Below are 25955 nucleotides of genomic sequence, written 5' to 3' on the forward strand. Positions count from 1 at the left end.
GCAATCCCTACTTTCTTATGGTTTCCATTTGTCTGGTATACCATTGCCTGTCCTTTTATCTTTAGTCTTTCTGAATCACTTTGTTTTAAGTGCCCGCTTGTGTACAGCATTTAGGTGGATCTTTCATTGCAAGACAAATTGAAAATCTTTTTATGTTTTAGTAGGTAAGTTAAATCCTTTTACAGTTATTGATAGGACTTATATGTTTGAGCTCAACTCCATCCTATTATTTATAATAACTATATATTGTGCTATTATTTCTCTCTCTGCATGATGTGTTTTCTTTGCTGTTTTACTTCTATTTATTAATTTTTAAAGGAAGTTTATGTGTGTGTGTGTGTGTGTGTGTGTGTGTGTGTGTGTATTTTTTTCCCCCTAGTGGTTACCTTCTTAAAACGCCCTGTTTCCTGTTTTCTCAAATAACTTTTCACCATCTGGTTTGTCAGGGTTTTTGTTTTTATTTTTGGGGTTTTTTTTTGGTGGCTGGCCAGTATAAGAATCAAACCCTGCCCCTTGGTGTTATCAGCACCATGCTCTAAATGAATTGAGCTAACCAGCCTGCTCAGTTTCAGTGACATATTTTAACTCTCATTTAGTGCCTTTATGACATTCAATTAGTTTATTCTATTTTCCTTTTTCTCTGTCCCTTCTCCTCCCAATTTTTCAGTTGCATTATTTCTACTTTGTCAGAACATAACAGCATTTATATATCATTCTTCCACCATGTCCCACCTTTATTTTAGTCTTAGAGCTACAATTTACATATCAAATGCTTACCATCAGTCTGTTTATTGATGTTTCCCTAGTTTTCTCTTGGAGGAAGTTCACCTTCCAGTAGATTACTGGAGAGTACAGTATTCCCTGAGTTCTTGCATGTTTAGAATTGTTTCTCTAGATCCTTAATACTTGAAAGATAGCTTGGTTTTGTATAAAAATCTTAGTTTACACTTTATTGATTTGAGTTTCTTAAAAAAAAAAAAATTCGGTTCTTTTGTTGCCTGGCTTTTGATGTAGCTTTTGAGAAGCCTGATGCAGCCCAATTCTTTTGCCCTTAGATCTCATTTATTTCTATGAGGGTTTTTTCTTTATCTTAAAGGACTAATATTTTTACTTGGGTAAGTTTTGGGGTTGCTTGTTCTGTGCCAGCTTTCTCAGGTATCTGGTAGCCCCTTCAGTATTTACATTTAAATCTTTGTATTTTTGTAAAGTTATCTTGAATTATGGTTTCAAATATTAATTATGTTTCAATGCTTTGTTTTTCTTCAGAGACTTAAATTATACGTATGTTGTATTTTTGCCTGTATTCCATTTCCATCACTTTATTTTTGATTTTTACTTATTTTGATTCATTTATTTTTGCTTCTTTTTAATATCATTTTAATTTTTATTTTGTTTTCCTGTATTTCTTCAGGGTACCTTATTAAATTTTATTCTAATCTGTCCTTCTGTAGGCACCATAAAATTTAATCTTTATTTCTGATATGACTTTGTCTTTTTGTTTCATTTCTTTCCTGAATCTTTTATTTCATTTCCTCCCTATTTTTTGTCCGTTTCTGTTCTTAGTTTTCTATTTTCTGACTCAGGGTATTTTCTTCATACCCTCAAATGCTTGTTTAAGGATATTTATCTCAGTTTATTGTGTTACAGGTTTTTTTTTTCTAGTTTGTGGGTTTTTAGAAAAAGATAGTTATTACAAGCTGAACTGTTCTGATTGTAATTTTGTTTTGTTTTGTTTTTAAAATGAAGACCGATTTTGCACATTATAGTCATGTCCCACATGATGATGTCTTGGTCAACAACTGACCACATATACAATGGTGGTCCCATAAGATTATAAGGGCTATAACATATAGCCTAGGTGTGTAGCAGGCTATGCCATCTAGGTTGTGTACTCTATGATGTTTGCACGATGATGAAATTGCATAATGATGTATTTCTCAGAATGTATGTCAAGCGGCTCATGACTGTCATTCCATGGACTGGGTTGGTGGTTTAGGATGTAAACAAGATTTCTAGGTTGAGAGTGCCCTCTTCTGTCATTGAGTGAAGTGCAGTTTCTTTAAAGGATTTTTTTTTTTTTTTTTTTTTGGTAAGGGTGGGGATGAATTCTGTATTTCTCTAGTTTGGGGTTCTCTTTTGCCTTGTGGAATCTTGCATTTCCCACTTGCTTCTTTTTCCCATCAACACTTAGTCTGCAGAGGGCACCTGTTCTTTCCCAGAATCCCAGAAGCAATGTCTTTCTCAAACTGGTACCGAATGCCTTATGGACTTTTAATCCTTTCCTTGCACTCAGTGCTCTGGCTATATACCAGGTCTCTCTCTCTCTTTTTTTTTTCCTCCAGAATTTTCACACTGAAGGTGAGATTTCTTTTTCTGGGAGTGAATCTAACTCCCTCTTTGCTTCCTTCTTCTCTCTTTGACATGGCTCTTCTAGAGACTTTTCACATCCACAAAGACTTGTGAAGATTGAGAGACAGCTTTGCTGTATATATTTTTCTGTTTAATGGTAACTTAAAATTTTTGACTTTTTTTTTTTTTATTGATGGCTGGCCTGTGTGGGGATCTGAATCCTTGACCTCAGTGTTGTAACACTGCACTATAGCTGAGTATTTAAATAACTGAGTATTTAATGGTAATTTAAAGTTTGTAGTATTCTCTGTGTTCCAGTTATGATGACCGCATCAGTTTTATGTTGTTTAATCTGTGCTTCTTGTCACCCTGAAGAATATTTTGGAGCATGGGGAGAGATTTAGATTTAAGGTGCCACCATTATGCTCGCACTAATTGGAACTCTAATCTATAACAGATTCTAAAGTGCTAACTTTTCCACCTCCATGTCTTTGTTCATGCCATCTCTTCTACCTGGTTTCCCTTCCCTTCTTTTCTTCAGTTCATATATTCTCTCCTTCCATGATCTCCCCCCCACAAGCTGAAAGTAAGTTTTTTTCCTTCTGAATTCCCACAGTCTATTTCTAGAGGAAGTGTAGGTAATAGTTTGGCACAGTTCCTGTGGAGTCAGACTGTCTAAATTCAAATCGAAGATCTGCCACTTACTATCTCTATGCCTTTGGACAAGTTACTATGTTATCTTTACGTCCCTCAGTTGCCTTAACTGTGAAAATGGGAATAACAATACGTACCTACAGCATGGGTTTGTTGTGAGGACTAAACAGGTTAATACATATGGCGAACCAGCATAGAACCTGACACACAATAATTGTCTATCAAGTGTTAACTATTGCCTAAATTTACCTAAGTTTACATTTATTATATACTACCTTGTATATAATAACTCCTCTCCTAGATTAAATGCATGTTAAAGGCAGAAACCTTGTCTTATTGAGTACCTGTATTCTGTTGGGTTAATATATTACCAGTTGCTTAGCTTTCACCTTATTACTGGTTGTTTACATTTGAACAATCAAGAATGCTGTGCCTGCCACTGTCCTAGACACTGGGAGTACAAAATGAAGAGCTTTCAGGGTGATGGACAAAGATCAATAATACAATGCATAAAGTGTAATTGAGGTATTTGCGGAGTACACAGGGACCAGAGAGGAAGTAAAGATGGATTTTACCCAGAGTTGCTCACCCGCATTAATGAAGCAGAGACAAAGTTTCAAAGAATTTGATGAACTAAGAGACACATTTCTCTTCTCTGAGGCATTCTCATGGGTCTGGTTTTTCAGCTTCAGGATTCTAGATTAGATTGGTCCAGTGGGTGGGGAAAGGAGAGAGAAAAGGCAGAATGGCCACTGAAAATGAAGCAGAGAAGGAAGATTTGTGAGAGACGAAGGAATGTGCTTTCGAGAGCAAAGGGTCTGGGAGCAGTAGGAAGGGACTCAGCATGAGCTCTGCTGGGGATCCTTTTCTAACCAGTGAACTCATTATGGGTTCAGCTTGCCTGTGCTTCAAATTGTAAAGGCCCTTGAATGGAGGGAAGGGGACCTAGAGTGCAAATGTCACTCCCTGATCAAGATGGAACTAAACTGAACCAGGGACATTTCCTGTGAGCAGAAGGAGTTGTGGACCCACCTGCGCTGTTATGTTACATGTGCATATGTGTGTGTGTGTGTAACGTCTTATTTCAAAAATGGAATCATTATATACATACCATTCTTAATCTTGATTTTTAATTTTATTTTTAAATTTTTGGCTTTACAATATTCTGTGAACACACTTCCTGTGGCGTAATCCTGCCGACAACGCCAATTGTGGAGCTAAGGTTAGGGTCTGGAGCTCACAGACCCTTCGAGCCTGTTCACAAACCCTTCACACACAGGTCTATGAGCTAGGTAACTGGCAAAAAGGTCCTTGGAGCCTTGGTTGAAGTAGGAATAGTCTTTATTCAGTACACACCACACTATGAGCCATGCAGTCCACACATGTCTAATACCTAGGCAGTGCAAAGGAGGAACTCAGAAACTCAACTGCTACGGGCAAAGTCCAAAGAAAAACTGAAACTGAGCACCTGCCAGCAGAGTAAACACGCTCTATTGTTAGATGCGAACTCTCTGCCGCCAGCCTGCTTCACAAACTGCAGAACACACACAAGCAACAAAGTAGAAAGATACATGGGTGCACATGCACACTAACTCCACTTGCACAACTTGTTTACAAGAAAATGTGCTGCTTGACCCCCCCAGCCAGACCTGAGCCAGGGAGCCTGACTAAATTATTCTATTTTCCCAACACTTCCATACCAGTTTATATAATGTCATGTCATTCTCTTTGAGGGAAGCATAGTATTCCATTGTATGAAGTTACACTAATTTATTAACTTATTCACTATGGAAGGATATTTAGGTTTTTTTTTTCCCTTCAAATTTTTATTACAGACAATGCTACTGTTAATATACCTGTATATATTATGTTTTATTGATCCTTACATGAACATTTTTTTCACATTTTGATATCTATGAAATCTTGCAATTGTTATACAGTCAGTCAGGTATGTCTGACATACAGATGTTCAGGCATGAACATAGTGGTCATTGCCCGTGTCTGCATCAAATTGGTCATAGCTGCTTGTAGTGTTGTCACTTCTATTTAGTTATGGACATTAGTGGTACTATTTATGTCTTGAATTTAATTGCCTAATTAAACTTTTCCAGAAGGTTTACACTATGATTTGACATTGATACAAAAAATTATGATCTATGTGGAAAACCATGGAAACAGAACAGCAAAGTGTAAGATCAAGTATTAGCATTAGAACAGGTGTCAGTGGCTTGCAAGAAAATCCTGGAGAAAATAGAGCACATTTTCAAGAAGTGCTGCCTCACCAAAACTCTGGATGGCACATAGGATGATATTGTTTGGAAAAATACAGACATTGATAACTCAATTGAAAAGTGATCAAGAAGTGTTATATACTGAACATAAAGACATTTTAGGAAAGTCTCAATCAATTTTGCTTACACTTTTGTTTTATGATATATGGTAAAAATTTAATGTCTACCTGGGTCTGAAAAAGCTCTTTCAACCAGTATAAAATAATTCCATGATTGAATGGAATTGAATGTCCTCATCACAAAGAAATGATTAAGTTTTGTAATGATGAATATGCTAATTACCCTGATTTGATTATCACACATTGTGTACATGTATTGAAATTCAACTCTGTACACTATAGATATGTATAATCAATACATTTAAGTAAAAAAAATATTTTTAAGGAAAATATCCTACAAGATAAGAACATGATTGTGACAGTTTATTTGGCAGGATTTTTTTTCTTTCTTAATAATATAGGTCTATCTCACAGGAATAGCACCTTAGATTCAATGAAATATGCTTTATCTTTACACACTCGGGCAGAGTATTCTGTAGAACTGAGTCTTAAGAGTGGGATTGGCAATATAAAGATCCTCATAAATTCCTTTCCACAAAGTTTGTATCATTTTACACACACACCAATGGTATATGCAGGCCTGTTTCCCAACACCTTCACCAACACTGGATACTATCACTTTTAATGTTTGAGAGCCTAATAAGTGAAAAGCACTTTTTTGTTTTAATTTGTAATTCTTTATTTAAAGGTATGTTACGGTTCTCCTATGAATCACTTTTTCTATTTATCGCCCATTTTTGGATGTTGTTGCTGGTATTTTTCTTCATTGTAAATGTTCTTTAGATATCAGGGCGATCAACTTTTTTCAAATATATTAGGTTTTTTTTTCATGGTTTGTTGTTTGTCTTTAAAACTTGGCTATTATATCTTTTGTCATAAAAAATTTTAAGTCTTTATTTAGTCAAAATTTGAGAAATAATTTATTTCTTTCCTACCCAAGAGTATAGAACTGTTCTTCTATACTCTTTTCTAGAATATTTTTTTACCTAAAAATGTAATCCAGCTGGAATCATTTTTGCCTGTTGTGTCAAGGTGGGAATTTAATATTACTTTATCCGTATGGATAACTATTTCCCAACTCATTTCCCGCTGATTTGAAATGCCACTTTTATCATATATAAATTCCCATGAATAGATACATCTAGTTCTGGATGCTACTCTGTTCTGTTGATCTATTTGTTTATTCCTTTGCTAGTAACAGAATATTTGTTTACTCTAGCATTCTCATTGGGCATTATGTCACCCCCAGGGGGGCAAAATCATCCATAAGGAGGCAAAGATTGGTTCTTCAGGGGCAAAAGATATTATTTTTTTTTATGTATGAAGCATAGGTAAACATATAGTGCATAACAGATGTACAGCACATCTTGTATATTAAAGTTTTATAGGGGATGAGAAGAGCGGTTAGTCTAAAAAAAGCCTCTTGCAGGGGCTCACAAAAAAAAACTTGAGAAACGCTCTTCTAGCTTTACAGTATGTACTGATATCTGGTTATGTCCCTTTTAATATTTTTCTTTTAGTTTTTGGACCTTGGTGACTCACTCACTCATGTCAGTCTCTATTCACATATCATCGCTGCAGAGGGTTTTCCCTAACCATCCTGTCTGTCCTTCTACAATGCTTTTCTTCATAGTCCTTACCAGTGCACACAAGTGTATTTTTAATTTATTTGTTGACTTATTTTCTGCCTCCTTCACTAGAATGACATCCGTTTATCAAACTTAGCCCCTAGACCATGCCTGGCACAGGGTGAGAACTTTCAAAACATTCATTGAATGAATGACTGAACTTACCAAGTTGCAAAAAAGGTCCATTGGATTTGCCATTGGAAGTATATTCCATTTAAAGATGAATTGGTAGAGAATTGGTACTTGTTCACTTTTGAATCTTTTTATTCAAGGACATGGCATTTCTCTCTGTATTGTTTCCTTTTGTATCCTTTAGAGAAGTTTTTTAAAAAACTTGTAAGTTTTGGACATTTCTAGTTATATTTATTTCTAGGTATTTGAAGTTTATTCATGGTGTCTTCTCATGAATAGGGATCTGTTAATTTTTCTACTGTATTTTGTTACTTGTATTTCTTTGCCATCGCTGGTATGACAAATAACTGCAAACTTAGTGGCTTAAAACAACATGAATTTACTATCTTATAGTTCTAGAGGTTGGAAGTCTGAATTCATCTTCATTGGGCTAAAACCAAGGTGTCAGCAGGACTGTATTCCTTCTGGGGGCTCTAGAGAAGAATCCGTTTCCTCGCCCTTTCCAGTTTCTAGAGCCTGCCTGCATTCCTTGCCTTGTGGCCTTGTTTCCATCTTTAAAGTTCACCAGTTTAACCTCTGCTTCCATCTTGAAAGTCTTCTTCCTCTAACTCTGATCTTCTTGTCTCCCTAAAGACCTTTGTAATTACACTGAGCCCATCTGGGTCATCCCGGATAATCTCATTATTTTAATTACCTCCACAGAGTCCTTCTGCCAGGTAAGGTAACATATTCACAGGTTCCAGGGACTAGGTTGTGGACATCTTTGGGAAGGTCATTCTTCAGCCTGCCATACCTATTCTTGCAGATATATAGAAAGCTATTCATTAAATACAAGAACATAGAAAAAAATGTGCACTTTTCCGAACTCCAATTATTTTGTATTTGTTTTTCCATTGTATTCAGACAATTTCACATTTGGTTTTCAGTGAATTCTCTTAGATTTACTGGCAGTTACATCATTTGTCCCTTTGTTTCTGGTATGTATGGTTCGTTTTTTTTTCTTGCCTTTTTCTGCATTGTCTGGAATCTCCTGACTAATGCTAAATAATAGCTATGAGACCAGGTATCCTTGTATTGTTCTTAACTTCACTAGAAATTACTTCACTGTTTTAATTACTTCATGAGCGTGTTGGTTTCTAATGATTAAATTATGGAGGTTTCATCAAATTGAGTCCTAGTCCACTAAGATTTTAAGTCAGGAATGTATATTAATTGTATTAACCATTATGATTATTTAAGTAACCATATGGTTTCTCTCTTTTAGCCTATTAATAGCTTTTCAAATAATGATCCTCTCAGTATTCTGGGAATAAATCTTCCTTGGTCATAGTGTATTGTTCTTTGAATGTACTGCTGACTTCTGTCTGCTAATATTTTATTTTGGATTTTTGTATTTATATTAGCGAGTGAGTTTGGCATAGTGTGTTCAGTGACTGGTTGTGCCATCCTTGTACAGCTTGGGCATTGCAGATTATCTAATCACATGTAATGAATTGGGAAACTTTCCACCCTTTTTGTATAGCCCGGAACTGTTTAAATAGTATTGGAGTTTATTTTGAAAGTTTCAGAAATGTGGGGTCCTTTGGACCACTACTCCTAATCTCTAGAATCATCATCTATAGCCAGTGGGGTCTCATTACCCTGAATCATCTATACCTCCTTTCCTGCTCTGTCTTGCAACATTTGAAGTATAGCTTGTGACCTGTGGAACAGGTTTTCTCTGTGCAAAGTTCCAGTCCATAGAGAGGGGTCATGTCTACCAACTTGGCTTCATTCATAGGAACCTGTCAGGCCAGGGGGTTACACAATACAACCTCGCCTCCTATGGGACTTTCTTTCTTTCAATTGCTTTGGGAGTTGTCTTTATCACTCATTAATCGTCACAGTGTTCTATGAAACTTCTTAGCAAGTCTACTATATTATTTCCAGTTTAGAAACAGATTTCTTAACCTAAAAAAAAAAAGAGAATCTCTCCAAATACGTTGAGTTTATTTGGGAATATAAAATAGGATTATAATCTGGAATGCATACCATGGCAAGCCACGAATCCATTCAGTGAGGGAAGGGTAGTAGGAAGATTTTATTGGCAAAAAGGGAGTGATTCATGAAGTTACTGGAGGTGGGAAAGGGGAAAGAAGGGAGGGGGGTTAGCGAGAAATTGGTAAAGGGCCACAAAAAATGATTTCATTGTGTAATGTTGAATATATTAATTATCCTGACTTGAACATCACATATTGCACACAGGTATTGATATTCAACGTGGTACCCCACAGATATGTACAATCAATTACGTTTCAATAAATAAAACAAAACAAAACATTTTGACCTTAAAAAAAGAAAGAGTGGTTCACGTACACTGCTTGGAAACAAAGGTCATTGGTTTCAGAGGCCCAAAGCCCGATTTGTCATCAGTTCATTGGCTGAGATGCTGTTTCTGGGCAAAATTCTTTCAGAGTACCTTATCTGAATTACTGCAATTCTAAAGAATATCTAATGATAAATCTTGTCACAGAAGTACGAGCATACATGCAAAGCAGGAAATATGTGAAGGACATGAAGGGATTTCTGATGGCTTTTAGAAAGTCCTTTGAAACAGTTCTTATCTCAGACAAGCAAGCACGAGCCCCCCTCCTTCGTGCTTTTCCCAGCCCTATTTTGTCTGGGTTTGACAGAGTGATTTCATCTACTGTCACAGGTCATTGTTGAAGGAAGTAATCTCTGATGTCAGAGTTTTGAATAAGTAAGTTTTTATTTTAAAAAGCTTGTCCAGGGGGCAGTGTGTGCCTCTACATTAAACTGTATGAGATCTGAAATAACTTTTAGATTGATTGCCATGAAACTGAGCAGAGGCCGAGAAATGCTTCTTTGTTCATGAGAGATTAGGAAGCCCAAACCAAAAGAGCTCCCCTCCCCGCCCCTTTTCCTCATGAAAAGCCCGACTGCTTGAGATAGCTTTTTTTCAGTTCCTCAAGGAACAGTTATCTGCTGAGATGTTACTTTCAGTTCAGAATTTCAAATGAATGCTTATTTGTATAAATGAGGGTGTCCAGGGTCCAGGGCAATGAGTTGTAATTTTAGCTTAGTCAACCAAGGGAATTCGCAGTGAATAGACAAATAATTTTTAAGAGGAATTCTCTGAGTAGGTATCTTTGGATCATAAAACTTTCATCAGGACTGAGTTTACCTAAATATAAAAGTATTGTTTCTAGGAGACTGCTACCGCTAATTTCTAAATTGAGATACTGCTGAATTCATCCTATGTAAATGCTTATCTTTGGAAAACAAGTCAATTAAAAGGTAGTAGTTTTTGTATAGGGTATAAATTGATTTCTCATCCTTTTCCCCCTGCAGTGAAACAGACCATCAGTAACATTTCATTGTTTAATGAAACCTGCTTGAGATGGAGAAGTGTGAAGACAGCTGATATAGAGGAGATGTATTTAGTAAGTTACTGAAAGTTACTTTATTTATAGATGTTGGTCTTGTGTGGGAAGTTTAAAAAAAAATCTGCAAACTGAAAGATCTGCTTCTACAGCTGCCATTATCAATAGAAGATTTATCATGCCAATTACAATGAGAAGCAAGAAGATGGCCACTGTCTACTGAATATTTGAAGACACATACCTTGGGGAGAGATGAGAAAGCCATGAAAGTTTCTTTGCCCATGTCCTGGCTCAGAGTTGATCCTCAGGTGGCAATCCGTGGAAGGAATTCAGTGGCTTATGCAAGTGTGTCTCTGTTCACACTAGTGTCTCTGATCAGGGTCTGGATGTGTTGCCTAGATAGTCAAGGGGAACATTTGAAGCTAGATGTGGTTGTAAGAAAGGGAAAGACCATGGGATGAGCTGCTACTAGAAGAAATTAAGTAGGAAGAAAAGAGTGTTTCTTGGCCCAGGTGCGAGGATGTTACACGAAAGTGTAGGGTCTCCAGAAGGAGGTCTGCAGAGGAGAAAAGTCCTTCCTAGGTTTTAGCAGACCAACTACAACTATGCTAATTTAGGTCCCGCTTAGTTCGGATTCTTTGTTTTCTTTCTAGGAAAATGTTTTTTGGCCTCACTCCTGCATTTTTGCCAACCAGCTTTCTCTCTGGGCATGTGCACAGCGTATGTAAGAACAAGAAAGAAAAACTTGCCAGTATTGGGGCCTCAGCCTTCTGTGCAGTTTTATTTAAAAATATATTTATTATACTCATAATATTATAATTACACTATTTATGGCCTCACAGCTCTAATATTTGCTTACAGTTGCATTTCACGTCTTGAAGAAACTTTACAGAGTCAAAAGAGGAAAAGAGGAAGAAAGCTCGTGAAAAAGGATAGGTGTCAAGGCATTCAGAGCCTTTCAAGCCAGCAATTCACCTGCTCAGCTTTTTTATGTTTCAGTTCCACATTTGGGGCCAGAGATGGTATCAGAAGGAATTCGTCCAGGAAATGGTCTTTAATATCACTACTGGCAGCCAGGCTTCTGAGATGTGCTTGGACCTGCACCCGGGTACCAACTACAAGGTCAGCCTCCAGGCTTTGTCTTCTGAACTTCCTGTGGTCGTCTCCCTGACAACCCAGATAACAGGTAAATCTTGACTAAAAGCATTTGCATTCACGAAGTCACCACAGAGCTGTTGATAGGCCTGGACAAAGAGGAACACTGTTGCTTTCTGTCTTGATATAATGAACTGTTACAGAGGGAAGAGGAAGGACGTGGAATTGGAGAGAGGTGCTAAAGGGCTTGCGACTGTGACTGAAATATTTTATTTCTTAAAAAGATACCTGAAACAGAATGTTAACATTGATGAAGTCTGAGTAGGGTATACCTGAGTGTTGGTTATATTCCTTCTGGATGTTTGAAATATTTAAAATATTTCAAACTTAAAGTATTTCCTGTTGTGGTTTCTTTCTCAGTAACGTATTCAATCGGCCTTCTGTGGCAAGTGCCTTAAGAGTAGGTTACTGTCAGGAGGAGATGATTGACAGTCTCACTACAGACCCCTAGAAAATTCACTTCCCGCTCATTTTCTCTTTTGTCAAATCCGTGCCCCCCTCCCCACCTCTGAGCAAATACTAAGAGTATTAGCTTCTTGCTTCTTGATCCACTGAGAAATTAAAGGCAATCAGGTGAGGACTTCCCACCCCAGATTTCCCACGACCGCCTGCATACCATATGTGTTCCCCCACCCCGTCCCTGCACTTATCTAAGGCTTCCACCCACTCCCCCACCCCAGCTTGTGCAATGGATTCCACCCCTTCTGCCTAATCATCACTTCCCCCCAATATAGAATTATTCCTGGCACTGCCATGCATGTTGTAATATCTTCCTTATTAATGAAAAGAAAGAAAAAAAATCGACACACCTCCTTTGAGCCCATATTGCCCTCCAGGTACTTTGACTACGCTCAGCCCCTTTATGGTAGAACTCCTTGAAAAAAAGTCTGTTCTGTAGGCTCCATGTCCTCACCTCTGGTTCTCCCTTTAACTTATCCATTCAGGAGGCGTTTGTCTTCATTGCTTTACTGAAAGGGTCTGCATCTGATCTCCATTTTACCAAGTCCAATGGCCAGTTTTGTTTTTACTTGATTTTCTCTACAGCATTTGACACTCCTTTAAAAAAAAAAAAAAAAAAAACTATTTGTAATCAGATATTTTAATTAATTAATTTATTATTTAGTGGCTGGCCAGTACAGGGATCTGAACCCTTGGCTGACCTTGGAGTTATAACACTGTGCTCTAACCAACTAGCTAACCGGCCAGTGCCTGCTCCTTGGAACATCTTTTCTCTTGGTTTTGGTTCCTTCTGCCTTACTGGCTCCTCCTTTTCAGTCTTCTTTGCTAGCTCTATCTACTTTTATTGGCCTTCTTTAGCCTCCTTCTCTTCCCTTTTCTTTACTATTTATTATCTTTCCGCTTAGGTGATCTCTAACAGTCTCATGGCTGTAAATATGACCTATACGCTGAGGATTTCCAAACATATATTTCCAATCGCAACCTCTCCTCTGAGCTCCAGACTCTTCTGTCCACTGTCTTCTAAACATATTGTATTGAACATCTAACAGGCAAATCAAACAGAACTTTTGATTTCTCACCTCTTCTCTTACCCCCAAATCGGTTTTCCTCCCAGACTTCCCTATTTCAGTGATCGATGTTTCTATTCACCTGATTGCTCTTGCAAAAAGGAGTCCTAATTCCTTTTCTTCCATCCCCAAATTTCTTTTCTTTTTTTTTTTTTTTTAAGTTATTTTTGTTGTTGTTGTTGGTTTTTCGTGACCGGCACTCAGCCAGTGAGTGCACCGGTCATTCCTATATAGGATCCGAACCCGCGGCGGGAGCGTCGCGGCGCTCCCAGCGCAGCACCCTACCGAGTGCGCCACGGGCTCGGCCCCATCCCCAAATTTCTAATCCATTTACAAGCCCTGTTGGCTTGCTGTCCAAAATGTATTCTGAATTCCATCACTTCTCCCCAGCTCGCTTTTGCCCCTCCATCCTAATCCAAGCCAGCAACCTCTTGCTTGGACCCCTGCAGTAGCTTTCTAACTGGGTTCCCTGCTTTCACTCTTGATTATTCCCCCCAACCCCCAGACTTCAGTCTTAATCTTCCCCATAACTTTTAAAAGATCACTTAGTAGCCAGAACGATCTCTTAAAAATGCATATGAGAACATGGCAGTGCCAGCTCAACACTCTCCAACAAGCTTCTGTTAAGGTTAGAATGGAATCCCTGTTCCTTACCATGTAACACCTAACTTGGCCCCTGCCCACCTCACGGAACTCATCTGCCCCTGTACACCTTTCTCGTTAAGCGTCAGCTGTCTCCCTGGCTTTCTTGCTATTCGCTAACCAGCTAAAACTTGTTCCTGCACCCAGGCCTTCCCATCTGCTCTTTATTCTTCCTGGGACGCTCTCTCCATTTGGCTGCATAATTATTCAGGTGTCTGTTCAAATGCCATCACCTTAGAGAGGCTTTCCCTGAATATTCTGTCAAAAATATTCTCCCCAGTCTGCACTCAGTTACTCTCTATCCCCTTAGCCTGTTGAATTTCTTCAGATAATGTGTTTTCTGAAATTTTTTGTTTATTTTTTTCTCCCCTACTAAAATAGGAGTTCTCTGAAGACAGAGTTTTGTCTGTGTGTCCTACATTGAATCCCTAACGTGTAAGAATGGTACTGACACATAGCACAACAATTATTTTTTGAATAATGGCTAGTGGGTGTGGTATTGGTGTTGAGGAGGTGCCTGATTAGTCAATAAAGACTTTACACCAAAAGAGTTCACCACATTTTGGGCTGGAGAGACGACTAGCTTTCAATTTAGGCATTCTTTCCCGTGGTGACTTATTAAAATGAATAGCTATTTAGTCTCTCATTCTTGGTCCTTGTCATATTTGGTTGGCTTGCATTTATTTATTTATTTTTTAAAAGATGGCCAGTAAGGGGATCTTAACCCTTGACTTGGTGTTGTCAGCACCACACTCTCCCAAGTGAGCCACAGGCTGTCCCTATAAAGGGATCTGAACCCTTGGCCTTGGTGTTATCAGCACCACACTCTTCCAAGTGAGCCACAGGCTGGCCCTTGCATTTCTGATTTGAATTAACATTTCATATTTTTTGAATGAGTGGTAGGGGGTTTCACCTTGATGAGACACTTATTTCTCTACCTGTTTTGTGGGCAAAATATAGCCCTAGTTGCTCAAGCTCTCTGTGTCTGTAATTGTGACCACCAGGGGACACTGTTGAGTTGTTTAAGTTCATTGAGATCACGACTGCACGTTCTCCATCTCTACCCTACGTTAAATAATTTGCAATTTTAGAAGTGTGAAAATTTAAGTCGTTAAGATCTTATAAAAGGGTAAAAAAAAAAAAAAAGAAAAAACCCAACCCTTTGTTTTTATAAAAGGGGGAAAAAAGAGACTGTGCTGATGTAGGTACACCTGGTTGCCTGAGATGTTTGTGGCTGTGTTTCAATAAAATCATGAACTTTTGAAGTTTTCCAGAAACGTTAGGCTAAGGATTTGGTTCTGGAAAGTGAAGCAACTGATTTCCCAGAAGAAAAGTGAGTGGAATTTCTCTTCTGAGTGTCTTACGTTAAACTAAATCTTGCTGATGGGAACAGAATGAAAACAAGCGCTTTAAATATATTGCTGACCTCAGAGGAGGGTGGAAGTTCTAGCAATGCCAGAAGATGGGACAGAGGCAAGTGCTGCCCTGAAAGCAGGAGGAGGGTGTGGTGCGGAGGTGGGGAGGAGACACCTGCCACGTGTTTCTGACTTGGGGCTGATGTGCTTCCTCAGGGGGCTCACGGAGCTGCATTCCTCACCATTCACACCCAATTTAGAACAGGGTGAAGAACAAACTTGCATCCTGGCTGTGGATGCCAAAGAGTCAGAAGAGCTTTCACACACTGGTTATGCTATTTTCTTGCCATGTCAAGAGAGGGGAAAATGGGGGGCGGCCTGGGGGGAGGTGGGGAGAGGCAGAGAGGCAGAGTGAGAGAGAGCATGAAAGCAAATGCATATACGAGTGTGACGACAAATCAGACCGCCTGTACTACACACATGGTGATTATTTGAGGCTGAATGTTTATTACGGAGCCAAGAATGCTGGAGGAGAAAAGGGAAGACGAGATGGAAAGGAAATCGTTCTTTTTCCCACGTCTACCTTCAGTGCTGAGGCTGGCAATTTACATGGGAAATTTCCCATACCTAATTGTAATCTTAGTAAGAAAAAGAAAAGAAAGCACTTTTTCAGATGGTTAGGAAAAAACTGATAACAGGTGTGTCCCAAGCATGATCAGACTGTTAACTTTATTAGGCCCAGCCAGGACTGCCCTGATTCTCCCTGTCCCTGCCTCTGACACCTCCTCTCTTACCACTGGGTGTCCTCAGGGAGGATCGTGCAGTACCAAGTCTCTTGAGTTCTTCTGCCATAGGCTTCTCTTCCATGGTTGGCTACCCACAAACCGTCTAAGGACACCGCACCCCTGTGTCCTCAGTGAGAACCTCATCCCCTCTGGTTCGTTCCAAGGTATGACACTTATTCCTGGGAGTCCCTCTGGCTCCCAGGGGGCTGAAGCCACACCAGAGGTCAGGAGAGGGACTGGCTTTCACCCCAACTGTTTTCTTTTCAGAGTCTATTCTGGACAAAGGCTCTTTGATATCTGGACACCTAACAGTCAGTTCAGGAGGGGCACATATGCCCTTCCATACTTCCACAGTCCATCTGTTTCCCTCATTCCCAGAAATCTCCCATCTACATTCTAGCTTAAAATAACCCCCCCAAGTAAATGGCTGTGTGGGGAGGGTGTCTTCCAGCTCCTCTCACTGCACACATTTAAATCCCAGCTCAGGCCCCGCTGAGATGAGATGGTACACCATACAGGAAAATGGGCTGGGTGGGTTATTTTCTTGTATTAACTTTGGCTTTTATAAAATGTGAATGGGAAGGTTTCCTTAGATCAGAAGCCTAAAAACCAGGGTTTCTGTGTGTGGTGGGAGTGGGGAGAGGTGAGCTGACACTTAACAATTTAATTCAGCAAATATTTATTGATTGGTTATGTACAAAGACCTGTGCTACATACTGAGGGGGGTGTAAAGATGAAAAGAAGAATGTTTTCTTCTCCCTGGGTGGTCAAGTCTCATAACTTTCTTGATAGGGAAGATCTATCTAGCCTGTGATAGCTGATGACTTATGGTAGAAGCTACCATTTTTTCTGTTGCCATCAATTTCAATTTATCATGCCTTGAGTGGCATGATTTATCTTTAGAGGTGCCTGAGAATTAGAAAAAAAAATCATGGTGTCAATTTTTCCCCCTTACTTTCTGTTACAGACATTTCAGAGAAGTAGCATTGAACTAGGTTCTCACGCAGTGGAGTTGTGCTTAATTCAATTCCTGAATTCAATTCAATCGATTTATAGTATAAGGTTGGGGCTTTGCTTAGTTTTGGTGCAGATAAATTTTTCTTCTGTTTTTGGTTCTTTTTGTTAATTTTGGTGGGTTTTAGAGGAATTTTAATGCATTTGCACTTGTATTACTTCATTTCTTTCACTGATTTAACAGTTTGCTTACATTAATATTACTCTTTTGTTATACATACCACAAATTCCTACCCCAAAGTTATTTACTCTTTGCTTTTCTTTTCAATATTTTTTTGACATTTAGACATTTAAAATTTTCATGTAATCCATCCTATTGATGCCTTTATAGTTAGTGCCTCTGATCATGCCAAGAAGAGCCTTCCTCACCCTGAAATCAGATCAGTTCTTATTCTCTGATATTTTCTTATGCTTCTTAGTAGTTTTGCTTTTTGCATTTAAAATTTAGGCCCATTCGGAATTTGTTCTGTTGCATAATATGAGGCTAAATTTCTTTGGTAATTTTTTCCCACAACTGATAAGTCTGTTCCCTACCACCGTTTGAAATTCAGTCCATGTCACACAGTATATCCTCATATTTATTTGGGTCTCTTTCTACACTGTCTAACTCCTTCCATTGCTTGTACCTTACTGCTTCAATTATTATAACTTTATGATATATTTAATATTTTACAGAGCAAGTGCTCCTTCATTACTTTTCTCTTTAGTCTTCAAAATTTTCTCATGTGGCAGCCCCCATATTTTCTTTTGTCTTTTGCTTCTAGCAAAGGATGGATATTGTTGACACTTAGGAATGGTCATGAAGGTCTGTCTGCCTTCTGATTCCTCTTCCATGTCGCATACCTAGGGTGAAAGAACTGTGATTTTCCAGCCTAGGCAGGGACCATTTCTTGCCTTGGTTCTGATTTAGTTTAAGTAAGGAATGAGGTTAATGACAAGGAGGCCAGATCTGCCGAGGTCAGCAGTTTGGGAAACCAGGAACTGTACCTTGGAAAATATGACTAGAAGTCAAGGTTATTTAACCTCAAAGTGTGGCTGAGAATTAGCCTAATGAGGTTCAGGCTTCTACAGTAGAGAGAAAAAGCCTCTTGAAAATACAAGGCAGGGAAGGCCTTAGGCAAGCAGAGCAGAAAACAGTCTAGAAATCACATGTTGATGGGATCAACCAGAGGTTAGTGGCACCTTTAAAGCTGCGAGAGTGATCCTGGGCTGGAAGAGGCCACCGTGACATGGAACCAGGCCCGCCTTCCCTGAGCTGAGTGAGTGCTTTGTTCTGCTGTTACTGAGGGTGGCAAGAAATTGGTTTTAAAAGCTTAGCCAAGAGATTAGAGGAACAAGAATGACTAATCTTGGAGAAGAACAAATAGAGGAGTAATTTAAAAGAGCCTGGCGAGGGCTCTCACAGGGAAAAGAGTAACCAGTCAATCTCCCTCTGGGCTGAAAACAGGAAACGGTAATAGGAAGCTAACTTTACGGTGACAGCAAAGCAGCACAAAGGAAAGGGCATGTCACTGACAGTATGAAGGCCTGAGGGCAGTAATTCTGTCTTTTTCTTTTTTTAGTAATTTATTTTTAATTGACGTATTAAATGTACATATTTATGGGGTACAGAATTATATTTCAATACATGTATACAGTGGGTGATGATTAAATCAGGGTAATTAGCAGCATACCTATGATCACAACAATGTATCATTTCTTTGTGGTAGAGCATTGGAAGGGACACATTTCCCTGGGGCATGTGGTGGGGGCTTTTCTCCCTGTCCCCCATCACTGCTGCAGGCATCTAGCAGTTGTGTTCCTCAGTGTGTCATACGGAATATCTTTCCGGATTCCTCTTGAAAATAGCATAGACCTTAACAAATGTGTTGAAATAGATTCTTTTCCCAGAGTTGACTTGTTTGTAAAGTCTTTGCAGATTCAGTATTTTAAAAGTGGATTTAATTAGTTCACTCAAAGGTCGTGAAAACCTGCTGTATCAATTTGGTGGAGCCAAACATTCAAGAAACCCCAAGGTGGACGAGAGAAGTGTTCAAATCCTGACTCTGCTATGTGGTGACTGTGTGCTCTTAGGCAAGTGACTTAACCTCTCAGTTTCCTCATCTGTAAAATGAGATTTCCTAAGGTAATAATCATACTTGTTCCACCTCTGAGTTTAGCAAAATCGAAAAATATATACAAGAATAAGATAGGGATCAAATGATCAGTTTTATTGCTGGTAAAACTGGCTTGGGTCTGAGGCCAAGAGAAAGCTTTCTGGAACTTCCTCCCACATCTATACTTTGCGTCCCGCCTATGGGGGAGTTGAATCTATAGGGCAAATGCAGACTTGGCTTTGGACTTGCCTTGACTCAGGTTTGCCTAGTGCATGGAGGCTGGGAGCAGGAGGCAGAAGCACCTGTCCTGCATTCAGGCTGCTCCACACCCAACCCTGCCCCCCCACCCCCCCAAAAGAAAAAAAGGGTGGGGCCACATGAGAACAACAGCCAAACTCTAGCTGACTCACAAATCATATGGATAGAAGGACAGGTGGAAGCTCTTTTCCTAATACTTTGAAGAGGAGAGACGTTCCTATTGCGTGGCCAAGGTGGGAACAGCAAGAGAGAGAGAAAATGATTGCTTCCATTAATGCCATCCACTTGGTAGCCCTGTGGAGAAGATAAAGTGAGAAGAGGCACATACAGGACACATCCAGTGTGTGTGGTTAGTGCTCAATACATCTCAGGGGTGTTACCCACAGGCAGCCCAGCAGCCGATGCACTGACACTGGGAATGTAACTACCGGTAAAATGACAGAACACTGGTGTCAGCCAGTGCACAGATTTTCCTCCCACTGGAAAACCTCTTTGGGAAATCTGGTTGTTGGGGAGGGCAAAATAAGAACAGAGAGCTCTGTAACATACCCTTTATAAAGGATATAGAAGTCTGATGTGCTGGTCTTCCCCACCAAATAGAGACCTACCCACCAAGCAAACTGCAGTGCTTACAGCAGTGCTCTGTAAGTGCTGGGGCATGCTTATCACTTCTTATTGTGGTAAAATATATGTAACATAAAATGTACCATTTTAACCATCTTTCAGTATGCATGAAGTATATTCACAATGCTGTGCAAACATCACCACTATCTATTTCCAAAACGTTTTCACCACTCCAGAGAGAAATTCCATGACCACTAAGCAATAAACTCCCCATTTTCCAATCACCCCCTCAACTCCTGGCAACCTATAATCGACTTCTGTCTCTATGAATTTGCCAATTCTAGGTATTTCATTTAAGTGGAGCATAGGGAGAATACAGGAAAATGGTCAGGGTCCTTCAGATGTTCAGAATCTTGCCAAGCATTTGATGTAAATGTGAACGTGTGCCCAGGTGTTCCTTAGTTATTGTCTAATGGAATTGCGCAGTGCACCCAGGTGTCCTGGGTTATGGACTTAATTATAAAGGACAAGTGGCTCTGATCCACACTGCCCCCATCGCCCGGGATGCCCCAGGGAGGCTGCTACTGCTGTTGGAGGCTGCTGTAAGCAGTTGCTGCTGCTGCTGAGGACTGAGCTCATGTCGTCTGCCAATGGCTCCTGGGATCTTTCCCAATTACCTAGCGTGGACCTGCATGTGAGGGATCTGGTGACCTAGTTTGTACAAGGAGTTTGAAGGGTCTGAGCCCTAGCCCTGACAATACAGATGGAGACTTTAGTTATGAAATGGCCATAACCCCACGGTGGAGCCATACAGTATTTGTCCTTTTGTGTCTGGCTTATTTCACTTTGCGTGTTTTCAAGGTTCATCTTGTGGTAGTGGTTATCAGAGTGTGTGTATCACTTCTTACATAAAAATTTTCCTTGTAACAGCCCCCATAAGGTCCACTTTCTTTGTGCTTTTTACTTGTTTTTATTATACCTTTTTCTTCTTTTTGACATGTTCTCAGAGCCTCCCCTTCCAGAAGTAGACTTTATTACAGTGCACGGAGGGCCTCTACCTCGACTCAGACTGAAGAAAGCCAAGGAGGAAAATGGGCCTATCAGGTCAGTGGCTATCCTTCCTCCTTGGTTGCCCAGGGATCCCCGTGGATGGTTTTGGAAACTTGGGTTTGGGTGAGGAGGAGACTTCTACGTGGGCAACTACACTCAAGTCGCTGGAGCAATGCAGTCAGGGCCTCTTCTTTTGCTTTCCTGGGCACAGACTGGGTCTTTCATCCCATCCATCATCTTGCCACACAAATAGAAAGACTTCTAAGGGACAAGAGGCAAGCATTTGGGCAGCTCAGCTTAAGAAATTTAATTCTTTCCTTTGGTCATTGGACAAGTACTGGTTGAGTGTCTCTGACATGGCATTGACCATGACACTCATTTCTCGTAGGACACCCATCCTTTAGTGACGGTGGGTCAGGAGCATCATTTCGTTTGCCAAAGACAGAATATGTTCCCCTTTATGGAAGGCTGATCTTGTGTAGTGATTTCTGGATCGGTCAAATGGATAATTTTTTTCACCCATTCAGGTATAGAGTTATGGGCAAGACTCTGTGTAGTTAACGACCGCTTCTGGGATTCCAGATGGTATTAGGACGGAATTAATTTACCTCAGTTGGAGGACTACATTTATTCAGTTAAGCATTTTATTTACAAAGATCATGATAGGATTAAGAAAGTAGAATCAGTCCCTTTATTAGAGAGGAGGATTGAAGTTGATCTGGAGAGATGAGCAACTTGCTCACAGTACCAGGTCAAGGAGGTGACATTGCACATGGTCTGACCTACATTGCCTTATGTCTCTTGACCCTTCAGTACGATTAAGGTAAAAATAAATGTGAGGTAGTATGAAATTATGAAAAAGAAGGTCTGGGTGTCCATTTATAATGAAACTTGGGGTTTTCCTGATTTTATATTAGTTTATTTATTTATTTATTTATTTATTTTTTTGTCATTTTTTCGTGACCGGCACTCAGCCAGTGAGTGCACTGGTCATTCCTATATAGGATCCGAACCCGCGGCGGGAGCGTCGCCGTGCTCCCAGCGCAGCACTCTACCGAGTGCGCCACGGGCTCGGCCCAATTAGTTTAAATTCAGGAAATGCCCAAAGGTCTTTCCAGGGATGGACCTTACATACGTTGTTCAGTTTCTTGATTCCTGACAAGTTCTGGAAGGCACTGTAATTCTGTTGCTGTCAGTAGAACAGAAGTTGTGACATCACTGCCTGAGAGAATTTGCAACAGCAAATGTGATATTTAAGCCAAACAATTACGTAAGGCAAAAAGAAGAGCCAAATGACAGCCTACCCTTGTGGCTATGTGTCAGCCAGTGCCTCCAAAACAGGAAGTGGAGATCTGTGAGTCATTCAAGGGAGGGTGGTGGTGAGAAAGAGGGGAGAAGTCTTTCCAGAACAGTCATGTTTCAAACAGCCACAGCTGCTTCCTGAATGTCATCAAGCTAATTATTAGCAGGCAAGTGGGGCAATTTCCTCAGCCTGGCTACCTGGTTTGAGCTGGGGGTAGTGGCTTTGCCAGTGTGTGAAGGGCCTGAGCGTGCTTTGTGCATTGTTTGGGGTTGTGGCCTGGTACCCATGGAGGAGCAAGGGACCTGAGATGAGTCTCCCTTCCTGAGCTTGCTGATTTTTGGTAGATAATGCACCCTGTTGCTGGGCTCCCTTAATGCTAGTAACTCTCACACTTGCCAGTTTATAGAAATCACCCTGGGTGCTTTATCAGCAATAGAAATTCCCAGACTCTACTCCTGGAGATTTTGATTCAGTAGTTCTGGATGAGGTCTGGGAAATTATATAGTTGTCAGGTAACTCAGGTGATTATGATCAGGCTAATTGGGGAGCTGCTTCCTGCCTGTGAATGATGCCTCTCCGGGGCCATGTATAGAACCAAATGGATGCAGGTGAGCCTTGAATTTGCACTTGACCGCTAACATGGAAAGATGAGAGGGATTTGAAGATGTGCTTATGACAGCACGGAGCTGTTGCAACTTTAACTTTCTTATCTACGGCCACTTTGCATAGGGATATGTCCAAGTCCCCAGGAAAGTTCTCATAGGTGTTCCCTGTAGGCAGTGGATGCTTAGTAAGAGTTTACTGGTGGTGGCAGTAACAACTTATTGCCTTGCAGGTTTTACTTTGTCTTGAGAAAGCCGTCTGCTGAAAGTGAGCCCAGATTTATGGAAATCAGGGCCCTGAGGCCACCTAGAATGTTTGTGGGGGAGACTTTCCAAATCCTACAACTACAGTGGGAAGGTCCCCCTCTTCTTAACTGAATGATTCATGGGCTTTTAGGAAGTGGGATATGGGGTATTAGGAATGTGGAGTAGGAAGTGCAAATTTGCTGGTAAAATGGAATGATGTGGCCTAACGAGTTTTGGAAATTTCCCTCATCATATTTGGCACTGCATGCTTTTCTTCTTTACTGAAATTTCACTCAAGAAACATTCATGGGGGGGGGGGTGGTGTTTAAGCATAGCTAAAGTACTGTGCAAGGATTTGCAAGGATACAAGAGTAAGTCATTCAAGTCCCTGCTATCAAGTCTGACAGGGATAGCAGATGTTCAAACACTTCTTATACTAGAGGCCAGAGATAAGTACTGAGTAGAAGGAACAGAGAGGAAGCATGATTCATTCTCAGTGCATTTTTATTATTATACTTCCTTGTACTGACAGCTTTTCTATTTGGTGGGATAAATAATAATAAAACCCACGACAAAATGACCCCTGATTGTTAGTGTGTTTTTCTGTCCACATTTAGGGAACAGTTTCACAGTGGACATTTGACATTTTACCTTTCTGTCTGCTTCAGGATATTGTCAGAATAGATTAACTCACAGTGGCTTTGCACTCCGGGCTAGTCATTTATTTCACAGGAACTTTGGTATCAGTCTGTGAACAGTAGGGAATGTAAATCACATGAGTTCTGTTGTAGGTTGCCACATGATTGTTGGCAGCCTCTTTTCAGACTTAGTACATTAACTCTTACAGGCAGTTGGCTTCCATGTGACTGCTACACTCTTTCCACAGTTGGGCTTTATTTGCCCATGTGAAAAATCACTGATTAGATCAACTTTATGACATACACACAGGGCAGCAGTGCATGCAGCAATTCCTCCTGGCTAAAGAGGATGTGCTTGGCATACCTCTTCAGCTACAACTTAGAGAGGTCTCTTGCTCAAGGTCATCTGGCATTAACACTGTAGGCTGAAACTGGAATTCCATGACTGTTGGAGCTGCCAGACTATGAATCCCATGTGGGTCAGGACTTTTTTTTTGTCCGGTGTTGTGTCCCCAGTGCCTGGAAAAGTGTTCATCTCATAGCAGATGCTCAATAAATATGAGTAAATGAATGAGTGAATCCTCCAAGCAGGGGTCTGATAGACACTCTTCTTTGTTTCTCCAGTTCATATCAGGTGCTAGTGCTTCCCCTGGCCCTCCAAAGCACATTTTCTTGTGATTCTGAAGGGGCTACCTCATTCTTTAGCAACATCTCGTATGCTGAAGGATATGTGGCTGCAGAACTACTGGCCAAAGATGTTCCGGATGATGCCATGGAGATATCGATTGGAGACAGGCTATACTATGGGAAATATTATAATGCACCCTTGAAAACAGGGAATGATTACTGCATTATATTACGAATCACAAGTGAATGGAATAAGGTACAGTTTTTTAAAAGTCTTTGTGAACTCTATATTTTCTTCACATGAAATGTAAATGTTTGAACAGTTGTGTTCTCAGTATTTGAGATGGACATGCATATAATAACCATAAAATGTGTTCGAATACTTTGCCTTTATAGAAGACAGGCAGGTGAAGCCCTTACAGAGGATAGATATTTTGAACTTCCTGGGGGACCTTGTTGGATCTGTTTGGACTGACCTGGTTTGGTCTTTCCTTTTAAGCTTCACGAATGCCCCATTCTATTGCACTGCTGAAACATGAGTGGGAAAGGAACATCTAGGTCTCTCTGCCAACTTCCCTGTACCCCTGCCAGGCTGCTGCCTCCCCTCCTTCTCCCGGGAAGTAGGAGGCAGGGGTTGATTAAGCACAGCAGTCTCCTATTTTCTGCCTGAATCACTTCCTTGGCTATAACATAGGTCCTGCTCTCCCCTCCCCTTTCCTTAGAATGGCTGTGTTCTTCCGGCAGTGACTCTTTCATAAGACACAGAAGTAAATATTTATTAGATAATTAGTAAACTTAATGAGTTGGACAAGCAAATAGCAAGAGCTGTATCAGTCAGGGATGAAAGAGTTTCTGGGAGAACCATTGCGATGGTTGCCCTAGGAGAACCCTAAGCTTGGTGTAAATTCATATGGGTTGGAAGTGGAAACCAGAAAAATTATATTAATACTAAATCATGCAACAGTATGTAGCCATCTTGAGTGTAAGTTTCATCACATATTTGAAGCTGAGGCACTCTATTAAGTTCTGTATAGGATGCAAGAGTATTGTGCCACTAACATGCTTGATGTAAAACCAGTGGTTACTTTTAAGACATCCAAGTAGCAAAGAGGTCTCCTAGTGCTTTGTGACAATAATGTAGGAGTTAAGAATTGGAAAGTTAAAGACTAGAATACATTGCCCTGAACCTGTTCAAAAGGTGTCAATGACTTAGACAAGGCCTTCTTGCTAGAAAATTACTTGGAGATCTTGACTTGGAGTTTTTGCCATAGACACAGCATTAACAGTAGAACATGAGTACAATTTAGAGATTGCTCAGAGAGCTGCTGTCCTGGGTTAAGACTTTGGTCTGGGAGGGTATATAAGTCAGCTCAGGCTACTATAGCAAAATACCTTGGATTGAGTGGCTTGAACAGCATTTATTTCTCATAGTTCTGGAGGCTGAGAAATTTAAGATCAAGGTGCTGGCTGATTCAGTTCCCTGGTGAGGGCTCTTTTGTCTTGCAGATGGCTATCTTCTTGCTGTGTCCTCACACGGTGGAGAGAGGGCAAGCGAGCTCTGGTCTCTTTCCCTCTTCTTATAAGGACATTAACTCATC

At 40.3% G+C, this 25955-nt stretch overlaps 1 protein-coding gene across 1 annotated transcript in view; it reads left to right on the forward strand.

Annotated features, from left to right (window-relative positions):
* The window catches only part of SUSD1 (sushi domain containing 1), a 107782-nt gene that overhangs the window by 72452 nt on the left and 9375 nt on the right, over positions 1-25955 (forward strand). The window contains exons 12-15 of the mRNA XM_063081671.1: positions 10465-10556; positions 11496-11682; positions 20899-20995; positions 24355-24613. Of these exons, the coding sequence (XP_062937741.1) occupies positions 10465-10556; positions 11496-11682; positions 20899-20995; positions 24355-24613 (635 nt within the window). The remainder of the gene's footprint in view (positions 1-10464; positions 10557-11495; positions 11683-20898; positions 20996-24354; positions 24614-25955) is intronic.

This window comes from Cynocephalus volans, chromosome 17 (genome assembly GCF_027409185.1).
Source record: "Cynocephalus volans isolate mCynVol1 chromosome 17, mCynVol1.pri, whole genome shotgun sequence".
Lineage (NCBI taxonomy): Eukaryota > Metazoa > Chordata > Mammalia > Dermoptera > Cynocephalidae > Cynocephalus > Cynocephalus volans.